This window comes from Rhineura floridana, chromosome 9 (assembly GCF_030035675.1).
Source record: "Rhineura floridana isolate rRhiFlo1 chromosome 9, rRhiFlo1.hap2, whole genome shotgun sequence".
In the NCBI taxonomy this organism is placed as follows: Eukaryota; Metazoa; Chordata; class Lepidosauria; order Squamata; family Rhineuridae; genus Rhineura; species Rhineura floridana.
In genome coordinates, this window is record NC_084488.1 from 84,905,109 (window position 1) to 84,918,199 (window position 13,091).

At 39.1% G+C, this 13,091-nt stretch overlaps 1 protein-coding gene across 2 annotated transcripts in view; it reads left to right on the forward strand.

Annotated features, from left to right (window-relative positions):
- The window catches only part of PRSS12 (serine protease 12), a 102,904-nt gene that overhangs the window by 73,291 nt on the left and 16,522 nt on the right, over positions 1-13,091 (forward strand). For both annotated transcript variants that reach the window (XM_061585274.1, XM_061585273.1), the window contains exons 9-11: positions 4,593-4,798; positions 5,019-5,097; positions 12,845-12,967. In XM_061585274.1, the coding sequence (XP_061441258.1) occupies positions 4,593-4,798; positions 5,019-5,097; positions 12,845-12,967 (408 nt within the window). The remainder of the gene's footprint in view (positions 1-4,592; positions 4,799-5,018; positions 5,098-12,844; positions 12,968-13,091) is intronic.

Sequence of the window (13,091 nt, forward strand, 5' to 3'; positions counted from 1 at the left end):
CAGCCACTGTCACTAAGTTCAGTGGTATTGAAATAGCACTGTGATATTTTTAGGAGTTAACCAAAATGACATCTGTCCTTGAAAGGATTAATATTAAAACGAACAGTGCTCTCTGCAGTTGTATGGGGGGGGGGCTTCACTCTTGAAACAATTGCTTAATAATTTGCAAAATGATTTGCCTAATAATTTGCAGAACCATTTGACTAATTGCAAAAATCAGCAAGTCAGTACAGATGTGTTCCTTACTACACTAGACCTGAATTTGTAACCCTCTTAAACACTGCATGGGACATCTGCATTGCACATTTAAATGTTGAGATTGGAAACTATCCATAGAACTGTGTGTTTTATTCACTTAGATAATGTGAATATCCTAAGAAAACACTGCAACTGCAGACTCTCTTCCTGTATAGTAAGTACTTTATACTATGGTTTATAGCAAACCTAGGACTGGCAAGGACAGCAAAAGTATTTTACAGCTCTCTTGTTTCCCCATCCTGAATTGTGTTGTGTGATCCCTGACTGAGAAGCAATGAAAATGTAAGAATTAAAAAATATTAATCCTGGAGTATTCATTACTTATCTGAGATGGTTGGAAATAGTGGTGTTTAACAATGTTAGAGAACAACACCAACCTTTGTAAATGACATGTTGAAGCTTGAGGTGACTGATTGAATGTACAATAAATTCACCAAAGGACCTCCCCCTCTCTTTCCCCAAGGTTACCAAGGGACTTCCCTCTTCCCTCAGGTCATCAGGGTACCTTCCTGCTCTCTGCTTGGTCTTGCCCTCTCTTCCATGGCCTGGGGGAAAGGCAGGCCTTATGGCCTCACATGAAGCAGCTCTGCAGGTCACCCAGTCTGCTGCCTGCCCACTTACTCCCCTTCCTTCCTTGTCCTTCCCCCCCCCCCAGCCTTGAGCCCAGTGCGGCTGGGCTGCCACTGCCTGTTTGCTTATCTTTGCCCCCCCCCCGGGCTTGAGCCTAATGTGGGTCACACTGTAGTTCATAGCACTACTTGTCTGTGGCCAAGTGAATTGCAGCGTGACACATTCAGGGATTACAAAAATATTATATAGTTAGATTAGATAGATAATTGCTACCGGGCCAAGTTCAAGGTTCTAGTTTTGGTGTACAAAGCCCTATACAGCTTGGGACTAGGATACCTGAAAGACTGTCTTATTCCTTATATACCCAGTCGATCACTGCGCTCTGCAGGTGAGGGCCTCCTGCAGATACCATCTTACCAGAAGGTCCGTTCTGCACAACTTAGGAAACGGACCTTTAGTGTGGCAGCACCTACCCTGTGGAATTCCCTCCCCTTAAATATTAGACAGGCACCATCTCTGTTATCTTTTCAGTGCCTGTTGAAGACTTTCCTCTTTCAACAAGCCTTTTAAGTTGAGACCTATCCCAGTGTGCATCTGTGTTGGAATTGCTTTTTAATACATTCTTAAACTTTATTTTTTAAAATGTTTTTAATCTTAGATGTTTTGATAGGTTTTTTAAGTCATGTTTTTAAAGATGTTTTGTTTTAATGTGTTTTAAAGTTTGCTTTTATGACGTTTTAATGTTTTTAGTGCTTTTTTTGCCACCTTGGGCTCCTGCTGGGAGGAAGAGCAAGATATAAATCTAATAATAATAATAATAATAATTGCTTCCAGGGAAACCAGTGTCTTACAGTAAATATCTCTTGTATCTCTCCAGTTATGTCACATATTTTCCTTTACAACTACTAAATGTTGAACTGACAATACATGATAGCTAAATATAATTTAGGATGTGATCCAGCACAGACATGTTAGATTTGCCAAGCAGCATAATGGGCTGGATCCAGAGTTTGCTCCCACTGGAAGGGGGGTGACATTTGCTGATTTCCTTTTCTCCCTGTAGCCCTTTCCACCCTCTGAAATCTGCACAGAGAGGAGGGTGATTGTCATACTGCTGGGGTGCCATCAGGTGATGCTGGGGGCTGTAGGTCAAGGGGAATCAGCAAAAGTTGACTCCCCACTCTGCTGGGTCCATGGACAAAATGAGCTGTTCAGTTTGTAGAAGATGAAGTCTGGATCCTATGATGATAAAACATGCTTCCTTGTCAGATAGCTGCAACCTATCTCCTACAAACAGCAGATGAATTGGAAATTTGTTTCTTAACTGTAGTGCTTCAAACTGCAGATGAGGATTGGCATGACTGAATGATTCTCCTTATTAAAAAGAAGAAAAAGTTCCTGCATATAGAAAACTGGATGTCCAGAAGAAGGATTCTCAACCGATTTTCTTCCTGACATTACATTTCTACATGCAAGGGATGTTTTGCTTGGAGGAGCATTTAACCCTACTTGCAAACTGAAGTAGTATGTTCTGCACATAGCCTTATCATCTAGTTGTTTGTGAGAACTGGTGTTGTTAGTATCAGTACAAAAATATTTATTTATTTATGATTTGATTTATATCCCGCCCTTCCTCCCAGCAGGAGCCCAGGGCAGCATAGAGAAACGCTAAAAACACTTTAAAACATCATAAGAAGACCTTAAAATACATTAAAACAAAACAATGTTAAAAACATTTTTAAAAAAAGCTTTAAAATCTTTTTTTAAAAAAAGAGTTAAAAACATTTCTAAAGAAAACATATTAAAAGTAATTCTAACACAGAAGCAGACTGGGATAGGTCTCAACTGTAGGGGGCAGTGCTGGAGTGGAAGGCCTAGCGCTGCACTAGCCGCAGTCGCTGCCTGCTTGCCTGCCGCCTTGTCTCCCCTGCCGCCCTGTCTCCCCTGTGGTCCCTACCGAGGAGGACGGAACAAAGTGAAGGAGTCAAATCCAGATCGGCAATGGTGGCATCCCGGGAGCCTCCCAGTTTTGACAAAGGGTGACAGTTTAGAAGTATTCCTGAACTTGACTTTACATCTGGATTGAAGAAGAAGCTCAATAAGTACATGGAGCAAGTGGAAGGCTTTGTCGTCTCCAGCACCAAGAAGGAGAAATGGACGCAGGAAGGCCGTGGCGAGGAAAGGCCTCTGGCGGCTTTTCGCTCTTCCTCCCTCCCCCCATCGGACTCTACCTTTGGGACCCTCGCAAGGCGAACTGGCGGCTCCAGGGCCAGAACCACCATCCTGCCGCCATTGTAAGTGGGAGCCTTGGCATCTGCGGGCTGAGAGGGCTGCGTCACACCCAGAACTATGGGGATAGGACTATAACTGAAAGAGTGTGGCTAGCCTTGCAAAGTAGCCCAATGCCTATAATACCTATTTTGCCAAAGTGAGCGGGGAGGTAGTTTGTGTTAACTTTGAAATGTATTACAAATTGTATTGTTTTTATTGTTTGTTTTATTGATGTATTATTCATATTGTATTGATATATTATTGATGTTTTATTGGTGTATTTTTTTACTGGTGTTCTTTTGTAAGCTGCCTTGAGGGCCTTTTGGCTGGAAGGCGGGGTAGAAATATTAAAATCAACTTAAAAGGCTTGTCGAAAGAGGAAAGTCTTCAAAAGGCGCCGAAAAGACAGCAGAGATGGCGCCTGTCTAATATTTAAGGATTAGGATGTGCTTTACCTGGGGATCTGAATACTACTTACCATATTAATTATTTTCTGTGCAATATTTATATTTTATTTTGGAGTTCCCTATTTCTAGACAAGGTTTGCAGCAAAATGTAGTATGAGGATTCTTCCCCGTCTGAACCAGTTTAGCTTTCTGGAAGAGTTGCACTGTGAAATAAATTATTTTTAACACACGCAGCTGGTGATCTTAGTTTGTAGATCCCGAATATGTTGCAGTTAAACCTGTTTTATGTTTGATAACATTATGTGTCTGAATACTACCTACTTCTTTATAAGGATATGTAATGCTTTATGATACATCCCTAGGATCTGCTGTGCTAGTAAAATACTGTGGCTTTGTGTTGACAATGATGCAGGTGGATACATTGGCCGATTTCACACATCATTATTAACCATAGTTAATGCTTACTGTGAATGTAATGTGACTTGCTACCCTGGGCTCCTGCTAGGAGGAAGGGCGGGATATAAATCAAATAAATAAATAAATAAATAAATAAATGTACAAGAAGCGCTCTCTTTACATCGCTCCACTAACCAGTGAGAGCATTATACCACAATCCCTGGCTTAGGGTTCTGTCCAAACTGGGAATCAACCAAACCAAATTAGTAGGAAGAACCATCCTTGGGGTAACATTGGAGCAAAACAAATTATGATCACTGGTTTCTATGAAATGCTAAGTAAAAGTTTCTTACACATGCTGGATTGAGGGGAGGGGCGAAGCAGAAGCCTCTTGTGCTTTCATGGTACACCATTAACTGCAGTTTACCTTGATGTGTGGACACTGTTACAGATAGCGTGTCATGAACATAGTTGCTATTTTTCTCAGTATAGATCGATCTCAAGGGATGAGTGGATAGCCTTTGATCTGAACTATTATCTCTGGTTTTGAAAATTAGTAATATGTCTAGTAATTACATATGTTTATATTTTCCTATAGCAATATTAGAGATAATTTCTTTTGAACCTCAGTTTATTTTGTTTTTGTAATGCCTTAATTAAAAGGTCACCTTTAATATCTTCTGTTCCTAGAGGACCAGCACGAGCAAGGGCTATGGCATATTTTGGAGAAGGAAAAGGCCCCATCCATGTAGACAATGTGAAATGTACAGGAAATGAAAGATCTCTCGCTGATTGCATTAAACAGGATATTGGGAGACACAATTGTCGTCACAGTGAAGATGCTGGAGTGATTTGTGATTATCTTAGCAAGAAGGCATCTGCAAACAGCAATAAAGGTGGAGTGATTTTAACACTGAATTTTTCATTGTTTGCTGGAAAGAGGAAAATATATTGATGTGGGATTTTTTTAATTAAAAGAAAAGAGAGAGAAATGGTGGGTCAGCAGCACTAGTAATGGCACAGAAAACAGGCCACCTCTGTTCCCTATCATTTGAAGTACTCTTCTGCTGTTTCCTGATGGGATAATCTAATGTCTATGGTTTTGTTCCTGGCTAGATTCTCTTGCTTCTGTGTGTGGTTTGAGATTACTGCATCGTCGCCAGAAGCGGATCATTGGAGGGAAAAATTCTTTAAGGTAAATTAAGCAATTAAAAAAACACCCTACTTTGAACAAAAAGCTATTAGCTTAGACTCAAAGTACCCTAGTGTGAGGAGGGAAGGGCCTTGGTTCAGTCATAGAGCACATGCCTTGTTTGCAGAAGATCCTATGTTCAGTTCTTGCAATCTCCAATTAAGAGGGCATCAGTTAACGGAGACCATGAAGAGCTGCTTCCAGTTGGAGTAGATAGGGCTGGGCTACGTGGTCATGATCACTCTGTAAGGTACTTTCATATGTTCACAATAAATGTTAACTTGTGCAAAGGGGAAGGGGATCTTTAATTTCCACCTGCTGCAGCCCCCCATTCCACATTACTCACCATTGCAGGGGGTCACCCAACCTTCAGGAATAGATGAAAGGACTGCAAAAGTAAAAGTGTGTGTGTGTCCAATTATGTGAGCAGAGCTCCAGTCAACACCTGAGAAATATTTATTTATTAAGTTCATATCCACCTTTTCTCCCAGATGTAAGAGTATGAGTACTTAAAAAAGAAAGAAAAGGAAGCCAAAACTCACAAGGTTAGCGGCAAATATCATGTGTCTCTGTTTATCTCTTATGTCAACAACCAAGAAAGTAGTCCTGTTTGGAGGTTATCCAGATGCGGGAGTGCAGATTTCCATCCGTTCAGGATATCATTTGATAGATGTTCCTCACATACAACTATACTTTCTAGTTTTTTTCTCTAGCTAGAGAAAAAAATGGAAAAATTCAGAACATGCATTTTTCAGTTTTTCCCCTGAAGCCTTTGTTTTGTTTTGTTTTTGCTAGAAAAAAATGGGAAAATTTGGATTATGAAATATTTTCTTTTAGAATTATTAACATTTAAGAAAGGTGTTTGTATATTTACATTATTAATAATGTATAAATTATTTCAGAAACCAAGTAACAGGAAGACTTTTAAGTAAGACTATGTAAACTATCTGATTGCTATAATTCCTCTATAGTGAGGACAAGCAAGTCCTGAATTGTACACGGACAGTACAACTCTCAAATGCAAGCAGGATGCATTTCTGCTTCTAGGAGGCACCACCATTGACACAAGAGAAGAAAAGTGGATTCAGTGCCTTCTTTGCCTGTGGGCTTACTCTTGGTGGCATATGGGGTGAATCTGTTTCTGTCCTCATGACTAGGCCTCAAAGGACTAAAAGTGGGAGAAAGTACAGAGCAACACAAAGAAGCATAAACTGATAGAGAAAATGAGACTGATTAAATTTCATATTCTTTGAGTCTTGTTTCCCCTGCCCCCTCTTTTTCTCAGCTCTTTGTATGGATATGAGTACTTTATGTCTATTTGACATTGTGGAGGACTGAAGGAGACATAACAATTTTCATAATTTTCTTTGTTTTACCTTTCTACAAATGTTTTTAGATGTTTTATTGCTTGTGTGTTTGCCACCTTGGGCTCCTTAGGGAGGATGGGTAGGATATAAATGTGTAAATAAGTAAGTAAATAAATATAATGTTTATGGTTTCTTCTGTTTTTATTGTTTTGCCTGGTACGCATAAATTGTCAAAACCAAGGAGATGCTAGGTTTCTTACAGTTTAGCAGCTTATAGCTTAAATTGTATTTTTTTTAAAAAAAATGTAATGTCAATTTGTTATTATTGTCTGAATAAATTGTACTTTTAATATACCAAACATGATACTTTTAAGAGCAAACCAAGTGATACATAATCCATGTTATGTTCCTAAAGTAACAAAATTACTTTCAATCTGTAAAGGTTGCTAAAAAGGAATATTGCATGTTTTTAATTTTCCCTCAAATTTGTTTTTCTTCCAAAAAGAGTTTTTTTCTGTGTGACTTCAACATTTTCAGAAATTTTATGTCTCTACTTTCAGCACAGTTGGGAACTCCTTGTTTTGTCAGGATTCCTTACTGTATGGTAAGAACCCTCTACTCATAGAGTTGTATGTGTGGAAATTCTTTTGGAAGTTATCAGTGACCCTGTGGAGGAGCACATGGCCCTGCTGTCTGCACCTCCCCCCCCATGATTGGATGAAATCTGAAAATGTATCAAATGAGTATGCTAGATATTTTATCTAGTAGGTTGATGTGTTCAGATGTGGGAGACCTGAATTCAAATTTGTGCTTAACCTATTGTGAAGTCACCAAATGGCTGCAGGCAAACTATTAATATCCCTTAGCCTCCTATTCAGCAATTATTAGTGCAACAAGAGTAATAGTTTGTATACTTTACAAAATGCAACATTTTTAACACAATTCTTTTCTTGCTGAGCGCTTGCCACAAAATAAAATTCGGTTAACATTTGTACTTTCGTGCTTGCTGTCCTCACTGTGTGGGTGGAATTCAACCTAATAACCATCTTGACAAGTAAGGGACTATCTATGCAGTTCCCCCTCTAGGATGCACACCTTAATGTGGTGAGGGGGTTTGAGAGTGTTGAAGAAGCTGAGAGCAATGCCATCTGGAGTCTAGACCAAGAGGTTAGACTCCTAGCAGGGGCACCCAAGGTGGAATGGTCAAAGCTGAAACACCAGACTAAGATGCATCCAAAGACAGAGGAAGGCAGTGGTAAACTACCTCTGAATACCTCTTACCACAAAAACCCTATGAACAGAGTATCCAAAATGCAACACAAGATAGTGCTGGAAGATGAGACCCCCAGGTCAGAAAGTACTCACCGAGCTGCTGAGGAAAAACAAAGGACAACTACGAGTAGTGCTGTGACTAATGACGCAGCTGGGTCAAAGCCAAAAGGAAGCCCAGAGGCTGATGCACACAGATGCGAAAGGAGAGTCCAGAGTTGTACGACGCACACAATAGGAACATGGAATGTGAGAAGCATGAACCAGGGAAAGTTAGAAATTGCAAGCAAAAAATGGAACACATCAACATTACAATACTTGGTGTGAGTGAATTAAAATGGACGGGAATGGGACATTTTCAATCAGGCAAATACAAAATATTTTATGCAGGAAATGAGAAATTAAGAATAATTGGGGTTGCTTTAATAGTGAGAAGTGATGTAGCAAAAACAATTAGGAGCTATAGCACAAGGTCTGAGCGAGTGATCTCAATGAAATTAAACAGGAAACCTATTAACATAACCATCATCCAAGTGTACGCTCCAACGGCAAACACAGAAGGGGAATTGGAAAGATTTTATGCAGACGTACAGGAAGAAGTTTATCACACACCAAAACAAGATGTGCTGAAAATCATGGGGGACTGGAATGCAAAAGTAGGACACAGAGAAGAACTAGGAATTGTGGGAAAATGGAGACAGAAATGAAACAGGAGAAAGACTTATTGAATTCTGTGAAGCTAATAATTTGTTTCTTGCAAACACATTTTTTGAGCAACCAAAAAGACGACTGTACACGTGGACATCACCAAATGGTCAATATAGGAATCAAATTGATTATATAATTGGTAAATGGAGAAGTTCCATACTTTCTGCGAACACAAGACCAGGAGCAGACTGTGCTACAGATCATCAACTGGTCATATTGAAAATCAGAGTAAAGCTAAAGAAGACCAACAAAGCAATCATAATGCCAAAATACAATTTAAATAACATCCCGGAAGAATATAAAGATCAAATAAGGAACAGGGTTGAGGCTTTAAACTTAGTTGACAGAGAACCAGAAAAATTATGCAATGAAGTCAGAGACATGATCAGGGAAGAATGCAAAAAGACAATACCTCTAGTTAAAAAGAGAGAAAGACAACAATGGATGACTGAAGAAACTTTTAAAATGGTTATAGAAGGAAAGCAAAAGCAAAAGGAGATAGAAACACAGTCAGTGGACAAAATTAAACAATCTAAAGACAGATAAGAGACTGCTTATTCTGCTTCAAGAACTTCATCTTAACACCTCGCTCCAAGTAAGAACTAATAACAAGGGCTATCTGACAAACCCAATCCCAACATTTAAAGGTCTTAAGCAGGGTTGCCTCTTGGCTCCCCTACTATTTAACATCTACATTAACGACGTAGTATTTAAATTAGCTCCCACATCCTCACACTCACCTATTGTAGCAGGGACCTCGAAAAACATCCTTTTTTATGCAGATGACATGGTTCTAATTTCAAAGACCCCAGTAGGCTTAAAACGGCTATTGTCGCAATTATCCTCATACTGTTCTTCGGAATTGCTGAATATAAACTACCAAAAGACAAAAATAATGGCCTTTATCAAAAAAAGATCTATGCACCGCTGGGTAATTAATGGTAACGTCATCGAACAAGTTAACTCCTTTAAATATCTAGGAATTACCTTCCAAACATCAGGAAGCTTCCAAATTCATAATAAACTTGCGATGATCAACGCAAAGAAAACTACGAAAGCACTAACAACCTTCTTCTATACTAAGGGAGGACAATCCATCTTACCAGCACTGAAAATTTTCAATGCAAAAATAATTCCGCAGCTTATTTTTGGATCCCAAGTGGATTCCAAGGATAATCTATTACATCTAGAAACAGTACAAAATAATTTTCTAAGAACAATTATGGCGATTCCAAAATGTATCCCCAACTGTGTTTTAAGACTTGAATTGGGTGTGCAAACCATTGCATCTAGGGTATGGTGGGCCAGGATCAACATGTGGCTAAAACTAATGTTTGAACCGACAGGCTTAGCTCCCCTTATTCTAAATGACAATTATAAATCGATCTGGGCAAACAACATTCTAAATAGAGTCCAAAGCCTTGGCTTCTCATTTCAAGCAATTAGCGAATTAGGCCTAGTAGCTGCTCGATCCAATATCAAACAGGGCCTAAGCGATATTGACGTTCAACAACAGTTAATGCTAATTAAAAAACAAAGATGTAATCTAAACTTTTTAAAACCGATGACATATATATCGGACCTTACAATTCCGAAATATCGAAATGTGTTTACCAGAATGCGATTTAATGTTCTACCCTCAGCCTTGCTAGATGGAAGATATAATAATATACCTTATCAGGAGCGACTCTGTCCATGCGGATCCGGAGAGATTGAGACGAACGCTCACGTTTTGTTGCGCTGCACGTTTTATAATGCTCAAAGATTGCATTTAATTTTTCCTCTTATAGACTCCAAGTCGCCCAGATCAGAAGCCCTTTGGTTAAATTATCTATTAGACGACCATTCACCAGAACGGACATTAATGGTGGCTAAGTACTCCCTAGCTGTAATAAACCGGAGAAAAGTTATCTAAAATAATTTTGCGCAGTATTAAGGCTCTCTGAGATTTCATATGAATTACAATTTTATGATAAAGACACCAATAGTTATTTAAACGTGCTTGCTGTATTAAGAATAATAAGTGTATTTGAAGAAATTACCTTTTATAAGAACTCATTTTATCATTTTAATTTTGTTAATAACTACCTCTGACAAGTGATACATGTATACACGTTTATATTTTTATATTGTATTCTGCTAGTTTTAAATATTTTTCTCTTTGGCTGATCCTGTGATCGTAATAAAGGATGAAAGTAAAGAAACACAGTCAGAACCCTAAGTACGTAGGGACCAAGAGAACTATTACGATATTTATTGTATAGAAATAGAAGAGGACAACAAAAAGGGAAGAACAAGAGCCCTATTCCAAAAGATTAGAGAAATTAAAGGGAAATTTAAACCATGAGTAGGGATGTTGAATAATCAGCAAGGGAACACACTGACTGACTGAGATGAAACAAAAGGGAAGATGGAAGCAATACACTGAAGAACTATAAAAGAGATGCCCGGATGACAGATTCATTCACGGAGGAACCGTATGATGAAAAACCAGAAATTTTAGAATGTGAGGTGAAAGCTGCTCTTAAAGTACTTGGAAGAAACAAATCACCTGGAACAGATGGCATACCACTAGAGTTGCTACAAGCTACTGAGACTGAATTAGTCCAGATTATGACAAATATGGAAAAGTAAACAATGGCCCACAGACTGGAAGTTGACGATGAGGACATTGAACTTGTCAAGGATTATCAATACCTTGGCACAGTGATTAACCAAAATGGAGACAATAGTCAAGAAATCAGAAGGCGGCTAGGACTGGGGAGGGCTGCTATGAGAGAACTAGAAAAGAGACTCAAATGCAAAGATGTATCATTGAACACTAAAGTTAGGATCATTCAGACCATTGTATTCCTGATCTCTATGTATAGATGTGAAAGTTGGACAGTTAAAAAAGCAGATAAGAGACAGATCAACTCATTTGAAATGTGGTGCTGGAGGAAAGCTTTGCGCATCCCATGGACCGTGAAAAAGACCAATAATTGGGTGTTAGAACAAATTAAACCAGAACTATCACTAGAAGCTAAAATGATGAAACTGAGGTTATCATACTTTGGACATCTCATGAGAATACGATTGACTAGAAAAGGCAATAATGCTGGGAAAAACAGAAGGGAGTAGAAAAAGAGGAAGACCAAACAAGATATGGATTGATTCCATAAAGGAAGCTACAGACCTGAACTTACAAGATCTGAACAGGGTGGTTCATGACAGATGCTATTGGAGGTCTCTGATTCATAGGGTCGTCATAAGTTGTACTCGACTTGAAGGCACATAACAACAATCTATGCAGTTTCTTACCCAGTTACCACTATCCACATATATGGCCCGCCACTGGCTTATCTAAGATTTGTATGAAAGTTGTCCACAGGAAGCAGGCCATTTTTCTCTTCCAGTACCATTTCTGTGTGGAAAGCTTTATATGAATCTGTAGCATCTCTACAGTCGCAAACCAGCATGTTTACTTGGAAGTTAACTCAATGGGTCTTACTCCCAAAGTGTGAATAGAATTGCAGTCCTAGCATGCCAAAATGATGAGATTTGTCTTGGAAATAACGGGATGGAGCAACTGCATATATTTCCTGTAGTTTCTGCTGCTGCTTTAATTTGATTGACATTGATGTATAGAAAGGTGTAGCATTATCAGGAAGAGTAAAGGAAACTGGGAACAAATTGTTCATAGAAGTCATGTAATTACACTGAACATAATAGCCGTAATTTGTTCCAGTCATGTTCTTTGACTCAAATGGTGTCAGGTGTGAATACAGAGTGACATCCTTGTTTGATACAAAATATGTAACTCAAGAAGGGATGGTTATACCAGGTTATAGTAAGAGGAAAGACCACTCATGGCTAAATAATGTATAGTTTAGGGCCCCTTCAGACTGGTGTTTTATTGTGGGTGTATTCTGCACCATATTCTTGATATAATAGTACATTATTAGAGGATTTATTCTGTTTTAGTTTGTTCTGCACCATTTCCCCTATGCTACAATATTATTGCTGTCTGGAGGGGCTACAGTGCAACAAAAGTGGGACAAAAAAATAAGCCAGAGTATTTGTGGTATAAAAAGTTAGGGGATTTCAGCAGGAAGTTATGAGATAAGCATTGATTGGAAAAGAAGCAGTGTGTCCATCCCATAATGTACACAGGTGCAAACAGTGTTGAAAGTGGGATTACGTTAACTGTCCTGATGGCATCATGGGCACAGATCATCATGAATGCTCAATAAAAAGGGCTTCTGGAGGGACCCTTAATCTTGATTTGTAAAGTGGAATTGTGAGTTATTTATTAATGTAGCTGAACAGATTCCCGCTCCTGCTCAGGAAAGAGGTAAGCTTCGGAGCTAATGAAAGCAAAGCACTAGAGAAGGTGCTATATTAAAGATAAGTTGCCTGTCACTGCTTAACATAAACCATTGTTTTCCATGGAGTATTAAGATGAATTATTCTTGTTCTCTGTCTAGAGGTGGATGGCCCTGGCAAGTTGCTCTGCGTTTGAAATCATCCCATGGTGATGGAAGACTGCTGTGTGGTGCCATTCTTATTAGCAGCTGCTGGGTGCTTACTGCAGCACATTGTTTTAAGAGGTACCGTTGCGTGATTTGCAGATGGCTATGCTGTCAGGGCTACTACGTTAGTATAGTAAGGAGACCAGTGCAAGAAAGACAAAGGTAATAAAAAGGGGGCTTCCTCAAGGCCAGATGCTGGGGA